The sequence below is a fragment of the Aulonocara stuartgranti genome, assembly GCF_965226115.1.
Source record: "Aulonocara stuartgranti genome assembly, chromosome: 23".
Lineage (NCBI taxonomy): Eukaryota > Metazoa > Chordata > Actinopteri > Cichliformes > Cichlidae > Aulonocara > Aulonocara stuartgranti.
In genome coordinates this window covers 50,784,557-50,806,883 of record NC_138958.1, presented here as the reverse complement: position 1 = coordinate 50,806,883, position 22,327 = coordinate 50,784,557, and the positions used below count along the sequence as shown (strand labels likewise).

At 42.7% G+C, this 22,327-nt stretch overlaps 2 protein-coding genes across 4 annotated transcripts in view; both read left to right on the top strand.

Moving 5' to 3' along the window:
• LOC309701486 (histone deacetylase 4-like) overlaps positions 1–5,535 on the top strand; it is an 85,072-nt gene extending 79,537 nt beyond the window's left edge. For all 3 annotated transcript variants that reach the window (XM_082525724.1, XM_082525722.1, XM_082525723.1), the window contains one exon: positions 755–5,535. In XM_082525724.1, the coding sequence (XP_082381850.1) occupies positions 755–797 (43 nt within the window). In that variant the 3' untranslated portion in view covers positions 798–5,535. The remainder of the gene's footprint in view (positions 1–754) is intronic.
• Positions 5,536–7,567: 2,032 nt separating this feature from the next.
• Positions 7,568–20,095, top strand: LOC309701349 (ribose-phosphate pyrophosphokinase 2-like). Its single transcript, XM_082525478.1, has 7 exons — positions 7,568–7,914; positions 10,607–10,790; positions 14,255–14,353; positions 14,658–14,782; positions 17,639–17,812; positions 17,897–18,056; positions 19,079–20,095. The coding sequence occupies exons 1-7, from the start codon at positions 7,793–7,795 to the stop codon at positions 19,169–19,171; spliced, it is 957 nt and encodes a 318-aa protein (XP_082381604.1). The 5' UTR covers positions 7,568–7,792; the 3' UTR covers positions 19,172–20,095.
• The last annotated feature ends 2,232 nt before the right edge of the window (positions 20,096–22,327 follow it).

Below are 22,327 nucleotides of genomic sequence, written 5' to 3'. Positions count from 1 at the left end.
AACGCACTCGTACTGAATATACAATGAATATACAATCATATAGTAAAACAATACTATTTTAATAATAGTAGTAGGAATACTAATACTATTTAATATCAATCAATATTCACTATCAGACGCACAGTTGGACATTGTTTTGGGTCAACTGGCTCTGAGTTCAAACTGCTTCACTGACATCATGAAACATACGTGAAAGCGATCGTGACACAACTTTAACTGTAAAACATCAGGACCTGCTCATCGTTGCTTGATGTTGAGTCAAGTCTTTTTCACAGTGCAATCTATGAGGACGAATGTCAGTGTGTGTACATACGTTACACAACAAATTTGCATCCAAACATTTGGAATTTCGTGGGTTTTTTGAGGGAGTTGGGGGACAGTTTGCAATGTGCTTGGTGTGTCATGGCCTTTAGTCTTAAAAACCTTTAAATGCCTCTATATCAGTAAAAAAGACCCTGTGTGTAGGTGTCAGGAAATAGCAAATAAGCTATCGAGACCAAAACTGTTTTTGTTGCCAGCTGCCAACATGTTTTTTCTGCTTTAGAGTTGTAGAGTTATTTTAACATGAGAGTTGATGGGGATTGACTCACTTTTGGAGCAAACCCCAAGTGGCCGCTAGAAGAATTGCAGTTTTATCTTTCCACACTGGATTCCCATTCTTTCAGTCCTCGATGGTGCTGGTAAAGTTGAGGAGGCATTTTGTTAATGACAGCTTGAGGTCTAGTATTAATATTTCTGTGTTATATCTCCTCAGCAGGTCTGAGGAGGAGCCCATGGAAGAGGAGGAGCCGCTGTAGTGGACGAAAACGTGAGGGTGTCACCGCGTTACCATTGACCTCTCCGGAGAACGCCTCTTTGAGCAGCAAAGAGTCTCGACTGATCCCTTCATTTAGTCCCCAATAACCCCACTCACCACGTCAGTCACCTTGATTGGCGGCCCCTCGGCCAAAAAAAACGAGGGAGAGGGGGTGGGCTCAGCCTCAAGAGTAGGGAGCCAATCAGAAGACAGAGGAGGACTGAACTGGAAAAAACTTGTTTAAACATACCGGCAAGCGCTCGCTCAGAGACGTTTTATCTGTCAGTCTTCGCACCCCCATGTTAGCCCTCGGCGGCTGATCAAGTGATCACGGCAGCGGGCGAGCGTATTTGGAGCGGAGCGATCGGGAGAGGGCAGGGGCGAGATCAGATCTCGTCACCGAAAGGTGCGATGACACTTCTGTGCAGAAAATACGGTGCTTTACGCGGCTGCCCTCTGACCACATCCAGTACGGACACGGGGACAGCAGACGTCCCCAGCTGTCAAGAGGCAAGCGCGGGGATTTGTTTTCTTTTTTTCTTGACTATTTTCCCTCCCTAAAGAAATGGGGGGGGGGCATCATGGCAACCGAGAAGATAATTTTACTAAATGTGTTCACTGTGGACTTTGGTTGGGCCGAAGTTTGAGTAGGCTTTTACAAAGATTTTAACGGTGAGACTCCGTCGCCTCGCCGGACCAGCCTGTTGTCGAAGGTTGACGAGTTAGAGGAGTGCCTTGGTGAGGGTCCGCTGGATTTCACGATTGTTCAGGAAAAGATTGCCTTAAGATTTTTCTCGCCGAGGAATCGGCCCGAGGGTGCGGGAGACGGAGGAGAGTTTCAAGTCCTTTCTTGTGGGGGGGGGGGTGATGAAAAATATAGCAAACAATCTTTCAGCATGTTTACTTGGAACGTGACGAAGACAGCATTTATGTCTCTCACGGCCTCTCTTGAAGAGTTACTTTACTTTTTTTTTTTTTTGGATGGATCTATTTTTCTGTAAAAAAGGAAGAAAAGAAAGAAGGAAATGAAAGCGCTTTGTAAAGGTAGTTGCCAGCTTCAGTAGAGGAAAAAAATTAAAGGTGCAAACATGGAGACCTTCAAAGAAGGAATTAGAAAAGGTTTAGCCTTTAATGTAGCTTCCCTTTAATCGAAGTCGTCGCTTTGTAAAACGCATGCATTTGAGCAGAGAGGCCAGACATGTTTTTTTTCTTTGTTTCTTTTTACCTGCAAGATATTTTGAATGTTATCCAAAAGAGAAAGCCAAGCAAGAGAAAGCCAAAGCATGAGTTTGGATTTACAGCAGCACTTAACTCCACTTAGATGGCAAGCCGACAAACATTTCACGTATTGGCCCTTTAAGACAAGGCGCCCAATACCCAGTTCAATGTTTACTGATTTACTCCTTCACAGATCAGGTGTGTGCCGAGCCCATGCTTTGCCGGTTGGCAACTACCTTGGTTACTATTGTGAGCTAAACATCAGCCATGTATATTGAATTGAATATATTTTGAGAGGCAGTAATCGAGTATTGTCTTTGTTTGTATTTTACATGTATGATTTTCGCATCAACTTGTCAATTCTGCAACGTCAGAAGTGTGTTTGGTAAGCGTGTCCACTCCTTTTTTCTTTTTTTTTACTTTTTACTGTATAAAATTATTTTTCTAACTTTTTCATCCATAGATTTTGTTCTGTGTTTTTATCCGTTTTCTGAATAGTTATAGGGCTGCCATTCACGTCCTTAGTACTGTTGTTCTTTCTTTCTTGTATTTATCAGAACTAAGGAGCAACTCTTTCTTTCTTTCTTTCTACGGCTCCCTGAAGCCTTTCTGCATTTTCATCAATGATGTATTTATAACATGTACTGTTTATAGGAGATTTGTATATGGAAAAATTTATAAATGTACTCTAAACTAATGACAGCTATGATATTGTGAGCAAAAAAAGAAAAGCAGTATGGTGTAAGATGTTACTCCATGAACTTTGAAAAAGCAGCATATTTAACTCGTCATCGACTGCACTGTTTTCCAGTGGTCGCTACGCGGCACCGCGGTTGACTTTTTAAACACCTACAGAGTCAAGACATTTGATCACTTTGTTGCCTAACATTTCCTCTGGTGCATGTGCGACATGCGCTTACCTTTCAACTGTGATAACACCCAAAAAACAAACAAAACGACGTTTAGAGGCCACCTTATGTAGCTAGCTGAGTTTTCTGTGGTGGGAAAAGAAAAGAAGGGGACACCTATGTCAACGAAAGGATTTCTTTCTTTTTGTTTTTCAAGCAGCTCGGGATGGAAAACATCAGCCAATCATTTCAAAGTCCTTCTCTAAGCATGTGTGGCACTATCATGTCCGTGACGTCGGTGTTTCCTTCTTCCTTTTCCTGCTTTGAACTGACCTGACACGAAGAGTAGATCGAATACATTCGAATGAGCCCCCATCTGTCAACTGCTTTGTTAAACACCTGATTAAAGACGACTGTCATGTTTATTTTTAAAGGGACTTTTCATCCCCCAAATCAAATGAGCGTGTTTTTCCTCTGGCCTGTAGTGATTTATCCAGTCGGATTGCTCCGGTGCGAGTTGCCCATTGTTGATGATATCAGCTGTAGACATTCCTGTGGCTTTTGAATATAATGGGACTAAAAAGAAGTTTCCTTGTGCTGCTCAAAAAGAGGAAAAAAGATGACCCACTTATACAAAAATATCCACAAATCTTGCTGTGAGGAGCTACATGTAGAAGCTATTTTCTTTCCACCAAAATACATCCACCATCTAACTGTGATTAGGCTTAGATGCCATATTGCAGATGGTAATGCGGATGTATTTTTGCCCTCGCTATTTTTGTCAGTGGAGACTCGGGAGATCTGAGTTTCTGTTCTGACCCATTTCTGTATAAAATGGCAACTTTTTGAGGTTTTGGATGTTACAGTTTAGGAAATGATTAAAACTAATAAACAGGGGCTTACGTTCCACGGGTGTTAACACTTTACTGTTGCAAATATGACAGGATTGACAGGAGTTCACAATCAAAAATCAACAACTTCTTTTTAGCTGATTTCATGTTCAGTGGCTGTCCTGACACTAAACGAACCCAATATGAGCTTTAATACTATCTGCATACTTCTTTTGGCTAGCGGATCTAGTCAGTAGAAATAAATTATACATAAATTATCCATGAAGACGTTTGATTTTTGGAGGACACGTTGCTGAGTTTTTAAAATATCTTTTATGTCTTTGAGCATCACAAGGTGAGTCCCATTTTTTTTGAACCCCAATTGATTTATCAAAACTTCAACCATAATTATTTGCCATACTATTGGTAATGGCATTTATAACAGCCAATAAATGAGAATTTTAAAAAATAAAGAAGAGAAACACCCTTCACCAAGTTATGAGTGTTGACATTACATAGTGTGTCCACCAGAGGCCACTATGCAGCGCCACAAAGACAACCAGCTGGTTTGAGCATAGTTGGGCAGAGCATAAATAAGTAAGTACACCCCCCCAAAAAAATTAGGGTAAATTTTTTTGTTTGTCCAAAAGAAAAACGTATATTGGTATATCACAATATCGGATTTTCAGATCACCAAATGTTGGTATCAGTCTTAAAAATCCTTTATCAGTCAGGCTATGGCCAGAAAAGGCTGAGTTTTCTAATCCCAGCACAGTCGGGCAGAGCTTAGACAAGTAAATAAATAAGTACACTTAACAAATTTTAGGGAAATTTCTTTTGGTTTTTTAAAAGGAAAAAAATATCAGCCGATATCTCAAAATATATACATTAAAAAAAAAAATATTGGTATCTGTCTTAAAAATCCCTTATCAGGCCAACTCTAGCCAGAGAAGGCCCAGCTGTCTACAACCAAAACTGGTCCACTTACAGCAGAATAATAGACGTGGATGAGCAGTAGGACAGGCCAGAGGAAAGAAATGTCTAAATTTGAGTTGATATAATTTTCTAAACTTGTAAGATTTGCGGTTAAGTTGATATTTTTCATCTCTAACCAAACATTCCACTTGTTACTTGCTTAAGTTGTAGATTTTTTACTACTCTTTCTTTTTTTGCTGTCTGCTCGCGCCAAACTTTAACTCTTTGCATGGTTTGTGAGTCAGCATGCCTGCTTGTCTGTGTAACAAAAAGTGTATTTGCACAATAGAAGAAGAACACTGGAGGACTTATATATTTAAAAAAAACATAAAACAAAAAAAAAAACCTCCCTTGGCAGCTCCCAAGAGCTCCAGGAGGGATGTTTTTTTTTTCTTCCTCTCTGGTGGGCAAACAATTCAAAGGACTTTGTCCAAATGACTCCACTGAGAAACATTTAATATCATTCTTATTGGATAAGTGATTTCAAGCACTTACGACTTGTATGAACTGTGTTTGAGAGAAACGTGCTTTGCCAAACCTCTGCTACATTCAGACCTTAAAGACGCTCCCAAAGAATGTTCCTCTTTCAAAGATTTCTAAACGGGCACTGGAGAAATCAGTTGAGAAAAAGGTTTGGGGGGGAAAAGGGCATCGTCGTTTGATTGTCACACCCACCTCGGCCAGTTCTATACATATATATAACCACTGTGGCTCAAGAGCAATTCTTGGTTTACATGTAAATGGATTAAAAAAGTTATTTTTTGTTTGTTGTTTGTCTCTATTGATGAAAAATGTTATCTTTCTTTGGGACCTACGCTTTGGACATTTCATCTCTGACATCATCTATAAAATATATTTCTGAAAAATACGAGCGGCTCCAGTCGTGTTATTGGTTTGTCATCATTGACAGCATTGGGGTAACTTGTTGCTACCTCGTGAGGTTTTGACCTCAGTGACCAGGATTCTGGACCTAATCAATACAATCATTGGTGTCTGGTCACGTTCTAGCTGATGATGTTCTTTGATCACACAACTGAAATGATTACTCAGTCTGTGATAGTGCAAATCAATCCAAAATAATCAGTAGTATTGGTTTCAGGGGTTTCAGGGTATCTGCAGACAGTGGAGTCATGCTCTTTCTTGAGCTGAAAAATTAGCTGGCCACCACGTGACGGCAAGAAAGAGCACCACGAGAGGCATAAAGTCTCAGATGACTTCTCTCTGAGTAGTAAATCGAATTACAAAACCCAGTGTCACAAGTGTGCAGGCTGCATTTGGGCAAAGGCCAAGCAGTCACTATCAGCTGTGGTCAAACATTTAGTCTAGAACATGATTTAAACGTCAAAGTTTGAAAGATCAAAAACGCTGATAAATAAGAAATCTGGCATTCATCTGATTGCATTTCTGTATATAGCTTAGAAGCAAAATGACGTACGGGGTCACAGGAATAAAAGCTCGTCAGTCGTCTCAAATCATCACGCGGTTTCTGCTCCATCTCTGGTTTGCCTAAAACTTTAATACTGCAAAGTTCAGATCGATCTAATCACTGCTGATAGATCGATTTTGACATATTTACTTTTATGTACAATATTTTTTTTATTTGCACTTGTTGACCTTTAATAGCTTTTACTATTGTTTAAAAACTTTACGTGAAATATTGGATTCCTCCAGGGCAGTGTAAGTCCAACAACAGTAGGTAGAGTAGCTCTCAAAACTCAATATGAATATGCAAACATTTAACAATATTATTTATTAAAATGGTTACCATTTCCAGAATTCTGTTCTATTTGGATTCAACTATATACTGATATTTTTGTTTTTCTGGTAAGGGTTGTCATATTTGCTCAATCCAGCATGAAAGTTGAGTGAAAATATAACTTTATTCACTTTTGTGATAAAATATTTTCTTAAAAATATTCTATATGCTTCATTTTGCATGCTTGTGAATTGCAACGATATACCATTCAAAATTATCACTAGTTTTTTTATTTTAATTTTTATTGGTATGTTTTAATAGGTGTGACTTTACAGGACAGCTTGAATGTTTAAAAATATTTCATACTCAGCTATTTTTCAACGTATCTGTCCCACGTTACACATCCCACAAACACCAGTGAGAATTCCAGGCTTTTATCTTTAATAGTGTCTGACGCCAGTGTCGTTTTCAAACATTGGCTCAGATTTTAAGTCAAAAAAAGAAAAAAGAAAGGTAAAGGAGTTGGATGGACAATTTTTCAAAATAAATAATCTAGAAAAGTATTTCATATATAAAACTACAATTTCACAGCAATTATGTTTGTTCAAACGTTGAACCACACTATATTTGGGTAAATCTGGGCTCGTCGAGTGGAAAATGTTGGAAAGATGTGAGGATTTTAGATGGATTGAGCCTTAATGAGAATAGCATGAGGAAAGGCTTTCGGGTATTAATAATTAACAGCGAATTTAAAAAGGAAAGCTTGTTTCTCTTGGAATGAATAATAGCTGTGTAGTTATTAATTCATAAGAATATTTAACAATTAGTTTGGCACATTAAAACAGCATAAAAGCTGGGGCATTTTACACTACGATGCTCTCGACAAACTAAATGGAAATGAGTATATATATATATATATATATATATATATATATATATATATTTATTTTAATAGAATAAAAGTTTAAGATTGCTTAATGTGCACTAAATGGGAAAGCATATATATTTGTTGTGCAATAAAATGTTGATTCTGATTATAGTATCAATATATTAAGGAGTTAATTTATAAGGTAATAAAGTCACATGCTACACGGTGAAATCTGAGCAGACATGGGGTAACCTGGGACAGTGTAAGCCAATAAAAAGATCGATTTGAAAGATGTCTTGAGATAACGTTCTTCATTCATAAGTGGACAGCTCTGCCGTCCAATGAGGGGCAGGCACTTCCCCTCACCGTGTAAACGCTGAGCTCGTATTTCCTCTCCGCCGACGGTCCCAGCAGCGGTGCGATGCTCACTCTCCAACCTTAAGCTTCATTTCTTCCCCCTTCTCTTCCCCCCAAAGCACCCTTAAAGCGGGGACACCTCGTGTCTTTTATACCTTTCTTCATTTTTCTTTTTCTCGAACAAGCAGCTCCAGGTTTTTGGACATGCCTAACATCGTGCTTTTTAGCGGGAGCTCCCACCACGACCTGTCCCAGAAAGTGGCGGATCGGCTGGGACTGGAGCTGGGGAAAGTGATAACGAAGAAATTCAGCAACCAGGAGACATGGTGAGTATATTTGGGATTTGCAGACTATGCTAGTTATCTTGACATTAACGCGTAACGGGTTTGTCTTCTCTTTTTGCCCTCAGTGCTTTGGCTCGGTGTCCCCATGTGGGAGGGTTAGCTTCTGGCTAACAATAGTTTACTATTCACGTCTACACGTGACTAGCTAACCACATGTAAACATAGCAGGTTAGCTTGCTAAAGTTGGGGCGTCCTTTATCGGACACCTGCGCTATCCTTATCATTGAGGACTTGTTTTATTACTTAAAATGCTCTGTTCACCTGTCTTGCGTGCGTTCAAAACAACAGGTGTAAACCAGCGTCACGTAACACTTAATGCCGTATTTTGTATCTGCGTCGCAAACTCCACAACGAGCTCGTGTCTTATCAAACTCGGCTTTGTAGCCATTTAAAGGGATTTTCTGTTAGCTAGGAAAACGCTACTGTTGAGAAGGGAACAGGCTGTTACTGCTGTTAAATAATTTAAGTTAAATTGTGGTTATTACGGTATAACTGATTCAAGCCTCGCTCGTCGTTGTCTCGGTTAAAGTGCGCTGGTGTGCGGGGGTCAACTACGTCCGATAATGGATGCTGGTTTACCCCGCTGTCATTTTAACACACTCTTGAGTTAGCTTGCTAACTTCATAGACCGAAATATAGCTAAAGGCATCTGAAGGCATTAGCATACATTTAAAAAGTCCACAGCAGCCACAGAGATACGTTACATGTTAAATAAGAGCACAGCTTGTTTCTGCTGCCTCTGTGTATGAGGGAAGATGGTTAACTGTCCACTGGTTGTGTCACATGCGCTTAATTTGAGCTTATATCCACAATACCGAGCTCACCATTAGTTTATCCAGTGCCCACACGCATGCGTCGACCCTTGTTTAATAACTTTCAGCTTTCCACGGGGCTTTTATTACTTTTACTGCTTGTGGACTTGAATGTGTGCAGCCTGTCTGAACTCTCCTGCGGGATGATGACCTTTTGGTTTCATGTTTGCATGCTTGTGCTGACCCCGAGCTCTCAGCCCCCAGCAGCTTCAAATTCAGCACATATGGAGCTGCTGGGCTTCTTTTGGATGGAGTAACACGAGAAATGTAGTGTCTTGATTTTTTTTTTGGGGGGGGCTGCAGTGACTATTTCATTGCTGGGGGGGTTACTCAGAGAGGATTTCCTTGTGTGATGCACTCGACTGCATCTGTTGTTTGGTCATCTGCAGTCTCTCTTAAAGGTGTCTGGATCCTTTTTCCATTCACAGCTTTTAAAAAACAAAAATCCAGGGAAACTCTTGATTATCTGCGGCGTGTTTGCTCTCCTGGGAACGCAGCTGTTTGTGCGACACAAAACAAAGATTATTTTCTCATCCTCTCACAATAAAGGGAGGCGATGGCAGCTCTTCTCAAATCTTCTGACTAAGACTTCACTTTGTGACAAAAACAAGAGCGTAAATCCCTGGGAATAAAACGGCATGGAGACTTTTTATTTGTGCTCTTTTTCCCTTGATGATCAGGCTGGGGAAAATACTCTGTTACTCAGCTCAAGCTGATGGAGTTGAAAGACCCAGACATGGAGGATAAAGGGAGAATTTGAGGCTATTAGTGGACTAACTTTGCAGACTTGGAGCGATATACAGTATCAGTGTTTGCACAGCCTCTGCTGATGTAATTAAGTTCTATTAACTGTTTGTCTAATCGTGATTCTCCCTCTGCATAGCTGTGCGTGCAGTGATCACATGACTGAGGTTGACGGGACTTGGTCATCTCCCACAGAGGAATGTCACACACACACACACACACACACACACACACACACACACACACACACACACACACACACACACACAGTGTCAGCTTCACATGTTCAACCTGAGCAGAGGGACTCAGCCCAGACTTGGCCTTTAACACTAAAACCTGCAGTGTCCCACAGTGCAGTTTGTGTGAGTGTCAATATAAAGGTAAATGTATTGTTGGGGATTTTCTGAGCATCACAGAATCCTGTAGTTTTAATATCAGATTTATAATATAAAGTGGTCGAGTGCTTTTTTGTTGTTGTTGTTTTGACTGATCCATCCTTGAGTTTTTCTTTTACCTGGATTTAAGCAACAAGACACCAAAGTTATGTTTCTGTCTTTGTGCTCAGTTTATGTCTCTGGTAATTTTGCATCTTTGGCCTTTTGGAGATTTTTGGGCTTGTTTTGAGGCTATATTCTGTCTCGAGTCTTTTAAAGTCTCTTTGTGGCTTTTTAGTGTTGTTTAGTTTCTCTTTGTGGTCTTGTGCCTCTGACTTGTATCTCTTTGGAAGTGTTTTTACGCTGTGGGTTTTCTTTATGCGTTTTTTCCTTTTTGCGTCATTTTGAGTCTTTTTGGTGACTTTGAATCTTTTTGACTGTTTTGCTTTGAGTCTCTTTGGTAACTCTGAGGATACGTTCTGCGTCTTTAGAAACTCTAAAGCTTGTTTCTCATCTCTCTTTTTTTGTGGTCATTTAAAGTCTTTGTGGCTTTTGTTGTGTCTCTGTGGTCTTGTACCACATTGGTTGAATTGTCTGTTTACGTGTGGTTTTGGTCGTTTTGTCAAATGTCTCATTGTCTCTTCAGTCTTGTGGGTTTCTTTGGTCGTTTTACTCAAAGATCACAGGGTCGTGTGTCTGTGTGGATGTAAAATATATTCTTTTGCCTACATTTTTGTTATACAGTGTGGAAATTGGGGAAAGTGTGCGTGGTGAAGACGTGTACATCATTCAGAGCGGCTGTGGGGAAATTAACGACAACCTAATGGAACTGCTAATCATGATAAACGCCTGCAAGATCGCCTCGTCATCCCGTGTCACTGCTGTCATCCCCTGCTTCCCCTACGCCCGACAGGACAAGAAGGACAAGGTAAACGCCTCACCACTCTGAAACCCTAACACCAGAAAGAGTTCAGAACCAAAAGTACAAACGTCACCTCTGCTTGTTCCTGCGAGCCACATATATATTTATATGACTTTAATCCTGTAAACTAGAGCAGGGCGATATGGCCAAAAATATTTATCACGATATATATTTGAAAATTTGCGATAACGATATAACTGATGATATAATTGATGCGAGACAAAATACAACTCCACAACATTACTAGCGCAAAAAGACAACCTTCCATTTATTTTCACTTAAACAAGAAGCTGGTTTTTATGTACATTAAAGCTTTATAAAAATGTAACAGTGCAAATGCAAATTCCTTGCTGAAAGTTTAACCAAAAGGCATTTCCAGTAGAAATGGGCTGACATATCCTGAGCATAACCATGTATAATATCCACTGAAGTTAAAAAGAGGTGCTTTGCAACATTAAACTGCAGTGTGCAGTACGCATTTTTCGGACCATAAGGTGCACGGGATTATAAGGCACATTAAGCGAAACAAAGCAGTCAGATAAATCAAACTTTATTAAACTCATTCTTCTTGCTTCCTCCACTTCTGTACCATTGATTCATTAATGTTGAATTCTCTGGCAGCTGCTCTATTCCCATGTTGCTGCAGTATATTAATGACTAACCTCGTATTGTGGATGGATTATCTCAGTTGTTCTCCTGACTGAAGTTTGGTCCGTTTACAGCATCCTGCCATGCGATTGCATTTGTCTCTAACCATGAAGAACCTTCACGTTAACTTTTATAAGTGGAAAAGTGTTAGTGTTCGTCCTCCAGCTTCACTGTTTATGTTATGCTAACATAGCTGTGTCGCTAGCGGTCACGTAGCACATCATTATATACCAGCTAGCCCAACTTCAGTAACCCTACAAACATCACTGCTGTTTAGTTTCCTGTCTTCATTTATGTTGGAAGTGATAGCAGAGCTGTACGTTTGATTTTTTTCAGAAATCTCTCAGTCAGAACATGCTATATCATGCTTAGGTAACTAGCGAAACTAGCGAGCTAACTTCCGCTAGCTTCCTGCTAACTTCTAACTCCATTAAATGTAATAACTTTTGTTTTCATGGATGCCTGGAAGTTAAACTTTATAGTTACACCTGGTAAAGCAGCAATGCTGATCGTTTTATTAAAGATGAAAGAATTTAGACAGTTTTTAACTCTTAGTGATGCTGCAGTGTTGTTTGACATGAAGCATACGGAGTTTAGGACCCAGATTACTCCCAGATTTAAGAGCATCTTAGTCCGACAAATACGACAATAACGACGGCCGCTTGCATGTTCTGCAAAAAAATGTGCTTTGTCTGTATCTGACGGACAAACACCAAACCAGTTCCACATCACTGAAGTTGCACCATTTTTACAAACCAATTCTGGTTCATCTGTTTCACTCAACAATCGGCCATGTGCGTATGAAAACAAAGGCACTGCGCATGCGCGTTTTACTCCCATTCTATCGCGATATTTCATTTTCCTATCGTTGCCTAACATTATACCGGTATTACCGTGAACGGTATAATATGGCCCAGCCCTACTGTAAACTGGCATTTAGTCACAGGCTGCAGTGCAGCTGTGAGCTTATACAAACATAAATGGTCCTGTGGGCGCCGGCTCGAGTGGAGGCTGCTGGGTAATGAGTGAAAATCTGTCTTTGTAGGAGACGTTAAAATGCAGATTTCAAAATCTCAAGAACGAGACCAAACAGGTCCTCGGAGAACGTTTCTGCTTCCCCTCTGGCAGGTTGACGCATTAACTTAATCGCACTGACGTTTTAATAAGAAATCCCTCAAGGTCAGCAGCGGCGTCGGTTTGCAGGCAGACTGACGTGTCAGAAACCGGCTCAAGCTGCTGATCTTGTAAATCATTATCTTGTGTTGCCACAGTTGTTGGTGTGATGAGTGTGGAGAATCACGTCTGCACGAAGCAGCGAGATGGACGCGGTTTTCAACTAATTAGCACCTGCAGAGGTTCTGATCCAGCGAATTAGCGTCCTGTCTGACTCCTCCTTGCTTTCCACCTTCACTCTGCCTGCGTGTGCGCCGAGCTCCACTTATCTAATAAAGTCTCATCGTAGCACGTGAGGGTCAAAGCTCTGTGAACACTTTCTTACCTCATCCTCGTTTACACCAGATAAAGATTCTACTTTAAAAACGTGCCGATTTCAGGCTTCCTGCCAGATTCTGTTCATTTGGAAACGCTATACAAACTTAACCCGGTTCACATTTCACAACACAAACAGCCAAGCTGTCGCTGGGATTTGTAGTACATATATTGTCCAATATAGTGCATGTGTTGGTGGCTGTCAGGTTACTGTTCTTAAAGAAGGGCAACAGGAGAAGAGGCTGATGGTGTCAGATTACACAAGAACTGGACTGAAAATCAGTGGCAGCAGTGATGGGGGGGATCAGTCACATACTACTGACAGATATGACAAGACAGCCGGCCTTGAGTTCAGGCTGTGTTGAAATACAAAGGCAAATATTGACTTTCAAGCTCATTAGAATTGTGCAAACTCAGTTTTTGTCCTATATGTTGTATTTCTGTTCTGTTTGCACGAGCGACAACAAATCTGCGAGCTGTGACTTTTGCACTACAGGATATAATAGCCATATTTACCACATTCATTCTGAACAACAAGCTCATTTTGTGCTAGATTATTATTATTATTATTATTATTATTATTATTTTTAAGTTAAATTTGATCAAGGCTGAAAAAGCTGGATCCCTGAGGCCGCCCACCTCCACGATAAATAAGTGGAAGGAAATAGATGGATGGAGAAAACAGGTCTAACTTCCTACAGAGCTGTAATGTGTTTCAGGTGAATAATGAACGTCCTCCTGACAGCTCAAATCTTTTTATCTCACGTACTTCAGACTCCACTCACAGCTGCTCACTTTATCCTGGTGCAGTGAGCATCTAGCCATCATGAATATCCAAGCGCCACATTTAGTCTAATCACCGGCCTAAGCGCCGCTCCACCGTCATGAACACGTATTCGAGTGTTCTGTCAACAAGCCCTGACGCGTCTCTCGAGTAGACGCAGCAGCTAAACAGCACAGGCCCCGAGCGGCAGCCAGACCTACATTGCTGGGGTGACCCCCAAAGCAAGGACTCTGACAAGGACGGAGCCGTCTACGTGTGCCTTCAGCAGCTGACAATCACAACACACAAACTTTGAACTTTGTAGCAAAACAAGGGAGGGGTTTTATTTGGGTTGCTGGAGCTTTTATAGCTTTAGTTTCATTTTTGTAAATAAAATGTGTGAAAATGAAAGCCGGCTGATTAACATCAGCACAAATGTTCAAAGGTGCTGCGAGTCAACATAAAATGATTATACAAACAGTATGGTCACCATATAGGAGGGGGAAAGTCCTTTCGGCGTATTTACCCGTGCATACTTGCCTCCAACGACTGTGTCTCAATGCTTCCTCAGAGCCGAGCACCCATATCAGCCAAACTGGTGGCTAACATGTTGTCGGTGGCTGGTGCGGACCACATCATCACCATGGACCTCCACGCGTCACAGATCCAGGTTGGTGCACCAGTGTTTCCACCTCTTACTGCCAAACTTGACGTACAGACTGAGAAATCGCCACATAAAGACCATCAAATCTGCCTGTTAGCACCTCTAAGTCTCACACACGGCTGCACAGGTGCTTGTAGATGGACCTAATACTGCTGCTAGCTTCATACGAAGCTGCCAGTTTCACAGCAACAGTTTCTTAGAGTGATTTGAAGGTGAATGTATGCTTTGATCCAGTTCTATTTGTGCTACACGTGTTGTGTTTGCATGCATAAAGAGCTAATTGTCGTTTTACTCTGGTCCGGTTTTTAAGGGCTTCTTCGACATTGCTGTGGACAACCTGTACGCCGAGCCCGCCGTCCTGCAGTGGATCAAAGAACACATTCCTGAGTGGAAGAACTGTATCATCGTGTCTCCAGATGCAGGAGGAGCCAAACGGTAAGCCGCAGCGACACGAGATAGCGGGGTTAAGGAGCACCACGTATCTCTGCATGATGTGAAATGCTAATAAGCTGCAGACGGACTGTATGCAGTGAACTGTGACCACTGTTTTTATTTATTTGTGCCGTCTTCAAATTCAAACTTCATGTCCCATCATGCCTGTGTCTCCTAAGCGTCTTTGAGAGGTTTCTGGATCATGACTGGAGTCCAGCTTTGGGTGCGCAAGAGTGTGACGTGCAAGGCTGTGCCATATCTGACTGTACGCAATTGTATCATTATATTGCGTTATCAGCGATATAGCAATGCGTTGCGTGTCCTTTCCCTCGAGCTGTGGATGAAAGTTACTGATGTGATGGTAAAGGAGGGCTTTAAGCAACTCCTTAAAGCGCTCGACCCAACACGAAGATCCCAGGTAGAAAAATGTTTTCAGTTTCAATTCTAGTGTGAGACTGTCTCGTGCAGGCTCATTTTATGCTATGTCACTGCAGTTGTGTTACTGTGCTGCAGCTGCTGGCACCTCGCAGCAGTAGATTTACTCTTTAAATTAAACAGCGTGTCGTCAGTGGCAGCGGCTCATTGGAAAAGTCGTGTTTGCTCTAATAAATGCTGCCGTCTGCGAGCTGCAGTCGCCGATACAACACGGTTCAGTGTTTCTTTTTTCTGTGTGAGTGTTGTGATGTCATTTTGGGGCTGTGTTGCTCGCCCTCAGCAACGACGTGTCTGTAAAGCCTCAGTGCTGATGGTGACTGAGCAAAAACCACATCATGAGCTTGAAGGAATGACCCACAGAGCTGAGGCAGGAGTGTGTTGAGCACACGTTATGGGATCACTGCAAAAGAATGATGCCTCATGGAAGGTTCCTGAAGGGGAGTAAGGGCCGCTGGCCAAACAGCGACGCTGGGGGAGTAAAGGCCATAAAAGCTGGACTGGAGCTCCCCCTTAGTAAAAAGCTTCTTTTCCACCAGCAGCTGCTTGACTTGGCTCATCTCTGTTTTTAGGGTTTCCCATTATTAGGTGGTAGCATTTAAGACGTGACGTCAGCAGACTGCAGGCCACCGATTGGACGAGGAAAATTATTCCACACTAACCAACGACAAGGTGCAGATGTTTACCATCTGTTTAGCAGCAGGTGTACCATCACCTCGATGTGCCCCATTGTGTTTGTGTCACATAAAATGACATCACAGGACATCCCGGCCACGTTGCTATAACAACTCCACCCACATTGAAGTGGTACTAATGGAAAACAACTGAAATAGTCGGTTGGGTCTATTTTGGTGGAAAAGAGGCAATAAAAAACAGACAAAAGGCTCTTATGTGTCACATTATATTTTATCACCTGCCCAGTGTCATCTGATTGGTGCATGACTGGTAAAGCATGATGGAGGTAGCATCGTGCTGCGGTGGCTAAGACAAAACTCTGAGGGATGTGACTCCGACAGTGTTGGGGAGTAACGGAATACATGTACCGCCGTTACGTATTTAAAATACAAAATATGAGTAACTGTATTCCGTTACAGTTACCGTTTAAAAAGGTGGTATTCAGAGTACAGTTACTTTGTTGAAATAAATGGATTACAGGGCAGTACTTTCCTGTTTCATTTTGTCGCGGGTCAGGACTGTTTGGGTTTTGTTTGACAGCTACGTTCTGCTGTTCCAGGCGGCAGCGTTACGGTTGCCATGGTTACAGGGCTACGCTCTCTCTCTCTCTGCGACTGTGTGTTTCCTGGGTGAGAGAGCGCCTTTTCGTTGTTGTTGTTGTGCTAAGCTAACAGGCAGAATGCTACAAGCATAGCTCTAAAGAATGTAGCATCATGGGCAGTGTAGTCCGTGCTGCAGGGAGAATGGACTGCCATACACGTTATGTGTCTGTGAGCGAGGAGGGAGAAAAAGGGGAGTGGAAAGGTACGAGTTGTCATCGAGCAGAAACAGGAGCTGGAAGCATGTAAATATAATAATAACCACTGCAGCCAAGAAGAGAGCCTGACGAGCCCAGTTGTAAGTAAGCTGTTAAGACTCGACTGTACACCGTGTTCCTGTTTTCCTCCGAAACAATAAGTTCCGTTGGAGCAGCCTTTCAACGCCTCTCTCTGTCTCTCGCCAGAAAAGTTGACCCACACAACAAAGTAAAGCTATTTTTCGGCTACGAGCCGACAGGGACCCCGCCGTATTAGTCAGAGGTCCCTTTACTACAGTTTGGAGTCGCGGACCTTCAGTAATAGTAATAAATCACACAGCAATAGTACATTCACGTAGTTGTAAAAAGCATGATAATATATTAAGAAATCCAAAGTATTCAGAATACGTTACTGTCATTGAGTAACGTAACAGAATACGTTACAGAATACATTTTGGGGCATGTATTCTGTAATCTGTAATGGAATACATTTTAAAAGTAACCTTCCCAACACTGGACTCCGACCACATCAAAGGTCCTGAAAGTGGCCGTGCACCTGGTCATATCAAGAACACACAGACTGCACTGACCCCCCCCCCCCATCTGTTTGGCCATTCGTTTGTATTGAGTGTAGAAAATATACTTCAATGTTTAGTGTAGGGGGAAAGTGAACGTACTTCAGGGTCTGCTGGTGCTGCAGATGGCTGATGTGCTGATTCAAGCTTTAGCTCCAAGTCTTTTCACAGTGACATTAGGAGAGATCAGCAGAACCTCGGTGATTATCATCTGCTTAGTTTGCCAACTGCTTGCCATTTTGGAAGTTATTTGATGTCATCCTGTAGAGAAACGAGGGCGCACTGCGGGGATTTCAGTCACAGCTTTGTAGTCGACTTGTTTGAGAAGCAATTAAGGGTTGAGTCTGTGCATGTCCCTCCTCTTTCCTGTCCCCCGCTCAGCGTGACGTCCATCGCGGACCGTCTGAATGTGGACTTCGCTCTCATCCACAAAGAGAGGAAGAAGGCCAACGAGGTGGACCGCATGGTGCTGGTCGGTGACGTCAAGGACCGCGTGGCCATCCTGGTGGACGACATGGCCGACACCTGCGGGACCATCTGCCACGCTGCCGACAAGTCGGTGTCACTTAGATGGTTTTGTCTTTGGCTCGTTTTATGTATAAATGTAGTGACTTTTTTTGGTAATTGTTCCACTTTTAGGCTAATCGATGCTGGAGCTGTGAAGGTCTACGCCATCCTCACGCACGGCATATTCTCAGGGCCGGCCATATCTCGCATCAACAGCGCCCCGTTCGAGGCTGTGGTGGTGACCAACACCATCCCGCAGGAGGAGAAGATGAAGGCCTGCCCGAAAATACAGGTATACACAACAGCTGCCGTCTTTAGATGAGATGGTGCACAGAACTCAACCGACTGATGTTCGGTTGGTTGGGATCGTCACTGGCTACAGCAGTGCAGCAGCTTATTCTACCAGTTTACCACTTTGGCAGTGATAAAGGTGTCCAGACCTGCAGCGGTGGATAGTGTGGATCCTGTTTGGATTTCCAGGAACTACATTTGGCTAATTAGGTGTAAAACTGCAGCTGAAGGTCCTCAAACTCCCTCATGTAGTTCTGCTGTGGTTACAAATGCTCAGCTTTTGAGTAGAACCACAGTGTAAGATCATAATACAACAGTGACATCCAGTGGTATGACCTGTTCAGCTTTACAGGCCTGGTTCTTAGCTGACAGCTGCTGAGGTAAACACTTGGCATCAGGTTGAGCTTTTGTTTGTCTGCAGTTTCTGTCCTTCAGGGAAATGTTGCTGTTGTAAGTCGGTTTTCTTTAATTCTGTTAGAAACTTCCAGATTCCTGAGAATTAAAACACAAAAATGTAGCTTTACAAAAATGGATGTTAAGTTGGTTTTAATTTTTCTTTCTTTCTTTCCTATGACCATTCTACATATTTTCATCATCTCTTTCTTACTGTCTTTCTCCTCCACTGCTCTCTCCAAGCCTCCTCTGACCTGCAAAGGTCTGCAAATGCTCAACAACTCCCCTCAGCATCGCTGTCATCAGTGACTCATCGACTCGTATCAGGCTCCTTTCAGGAAACTTTCCAGCCTCCTCCAGAGTAAATTGTTGTGAGTGCTTCACACCCAGCATGTTGGGGTAAACGGTGATCGGTCAGCCTGTGCTCACTAGACGAACACTGGCCAGAGCATTGTTAAAATGTGTTCAACAAAAAGGTTTTATACACAAACAGTTGTAGAAACAGGGTGGCCAGCCACGGCTGCCGCGCAACAAAAAGAAGAAGAAGAAGAGCAAGGCTGGAGGAGGCTTGCAGCAGATGTGATTTGTGCTACTTTCTATCTCACGTTACAAACTCGTTATTTCCTGCAGGTCATCGACATCTCCATGATCCTGGCGGAGGCCATCAGGAGAACCCACAACGGCGAGTCGGTGTCCTACCTCTTCAGCCACGTACCCTTGTAGAGAACAGGAGCTCGTCAGGCCACGGGGCCAACGCTTTCGGGCACACCTCCTCCAGTTAAGGCTGAAAACAAAAGAGGCCTGATGGCTTTCAGCCAAAAGCCCATGTGACTGTTTAAAGGTCACGCCCACATTGCCCTTTACACCTCACCCAGCAGACAGAGAAATATCACTTCCTCCTCCGAAGACCAACTTTGTATTTATGAGCTTTTTTTAGTTTTTTGTGCCCCCCCCCCCCCTCTCAGTTTCAGTATTGCTAACCTTGAGCCCAGCACTCATTGGCCTCCACTTTAACCAAAGGGTCCCTTATGTAACACCGTGTATTATCTGTACCTCACTTTAAATGAAGCTTTCCACTGTGTCGTGGGTCAGCGGTGTTTATGGCCCTTTATGCTTCACAAAGTAATAAAACATGAAAATGTATCCGCGTCCCTGCTGTCACTGAAGTGTTTGCTTTTTCAGAGCTGCTGAAAGTTTTCTAGTTGTAGCCGAACTCTAACACTTTGATTCTGGTAGTTCAAGCTTAGCGCCGTATTCCTGAGCGTAGTTCAGAAGCTGCATGGCGAGTGTAACTGTACCGACGTGACCACGGGCACAGTCGAGTCAGAGCTCGAACACTTTGTTTTAGTTCCTCGTTTCTTTGCCTGGTTCAGCTGCACGATGTTAGGGCAGCCTTCCTTCCTGAGAATCGCACTAAAAGGAGATTTAACGACGAATACGAGAATCCAAGAGGTCACGATGAGAAATGGAGCATCGAGCTTTGTTCTAGTGTCGATTTCAGCCGTAATTTGTTTTTGTTTTAAAGGTGAATCAGCTGTAATGGGTCACATTTGCCTGCAGGTTGATTGAAAATGTGATTTCTTCTCTTTTTATATATACATATATAAATATCTGTGTAACGCTTTGACAATAAAGCTTTTGACATTGGCTTACCGACGCTCTCCTCATCATCTCTGCGCTCCTGTTTAGTGGCACTAAAGAAACACATGAGCAGCAACATTGTAAAAGTGGTAAGATGGGGGGGTTAAAGTGTTCTCAACTGACAAGTTTGGGTGGAATATACTCACCTGACACTTTGTTGGACCCCCTTTTTTGCTTTCAGAGCTGCTTTAACTGTCCTGTAAGGTGCTGGAAACAAAGATTTAGATTCATATTCACATGACAGCATCACACAGTTGCTGTAGATTTGTTGGCTGCACACCCTCCTGTTCCAGTTTAGCGAGCTGAGACTGGTGGTGACTGTGGAGGCCGTTTGAGTCCAGTGAACTCCAGTTTGAGGGTTATTGTGCATAATCCTGCTGGAAGAAACCGTGAAAAGATGAATGGGCGTGGTCAGCAAACACACTCGGGCAGGTCGTTCAGTTTAAACGATGCTCGAGGGGCTCAAAGTGTGCCAAGGAAATATCCCCCACACGTTACACCACCAGGAGAGGGAGCTGTTCTGATTCTACCTTCTGAATATTACAGCAGAGATCAAGACTCATCAGACCAGACGACGTTTTCTAGTCTTCTAATATCCAGCTTAGGTGGACCTGTTTGAACTGTAGCTTTAGATTGCTGTTGTTAGGAGTGACTCGCAGTGTGGCCTCCTGCTGCTGCAGCCCATCTGTATCAAGGTTCAAAGCATTTTACACTCAGACGCTCTTCTGCTCAGCTGTGAAATTATGTGAGTCATTGTTGCCTTCCTGTCATCTCAAAGCAGCCTGGCCTTTCTCCTCTCACCTCTGGCATCAACGAGACGTTTTCTCCCAGAGAACTGCTGCTCACTGGAGATTCTCTCTTTCACTCTGTTCTGGTGGCTGTGTGGGAAACTCTCAGTAGATCAGCAGTTTGTGAAACACTCAGACCAGCACACACTTAAATCACCTCCCTTCCCCATTCTGATTGTCAGTTTGACCTTCAGCAGGTCTTGATGTGTCTACATAAATAAATGAGGTGAGTTGCTGCCATGTGATTGGCTGATTACATATTTGAGTTGAAGAACAATTGAACAGTACTTGTAAACTTGCACAAATACACAGTTCATGTAAAGCACAGAACCTCTTACTTGGATAAAAATAAATAATCTGTCTTCTCTTTATCTCAGAGGCCCTTTGACTTGTTTCTGATGTCTAAAAGGAGGTCACACCTTTAACTGTTTTAACTGACCCTGTTTACAGCCCGACTATGTGAATGCACGCAGAAAAGCTGAATTGTTGCTAGGTGATTGAAGAAAGTTTAAAGGCTGCATTTTTGGCAAATGCGCTTACATACATTGTTCTTAACACAGTTTTTACTGCAGTCTGCCTAAACAGAGCTTTCAGTATCAGAGCTCTTGCCAGTGAGGTGGGAGGAAAAGAAGACCACAGAGAAGAACCATGGATGTATTGAAGGAGGTCGTAATGAGAGCTGGTGTGACAGGATAGGTCTGATGACCCTTCAGAGAGGCCTGACTTCAAAGAGAGACCTGAACTTATGTATCGGTGCATTACTGTGTCTATATTTTCCTAATCAAAGCCTCTGAATATGCCTTCTGTGGAGGGAATGGATTTCTGCAGTTTAGTCAGTCTCGATAAAGACGTCCTGGGAGTCTCTGGGGAGGTCAAAGGTCACAATTTAGTATAGAACTCCCTAACGTATGGTTGGATTTCCCACTTAAAGGCAGATCCTTTGGAGAAACTCACCTTGAATCCAATCTAATCTACAAATGAATCACAGTGGAAATGCTGCAAAAAGAGGGAGACGCACAGCTCAAATGAAGCTGCCACCAGGTGGAGCCCAGCACGCATGGAAGTGCAGTCAGTGGCACGTGGAAGTCATATCAGGAAGGACGCAGTTTTTTAACAATTTTCCACAGGTCAGGCCTTCAGAGAGCGATTTCCAGATCAAACTGAGCGAACGCAAAAGAGCCACTCAGTCAGACGCGTGCTGATGTTGCACTCAGTGCAGTGGCATCATGTTATGAAACTAGAGGAGTGGAGTGTACCATTCAGCTCAGTGGGGATTTCACAGTAAACAGACACAAAAAGCAGAAATCCACATCTTTCCATTCCTTTCGTCTGTCACGTAATAATAATAATAATACTAAGAGCTTACTACAAGAGGTGGTGGTGTGTGTGAGTGTGGATGGAGCATTCAGAGCTTTCCTCCAGCAGGGGGCAACGGAGGACGGTCTGGGGG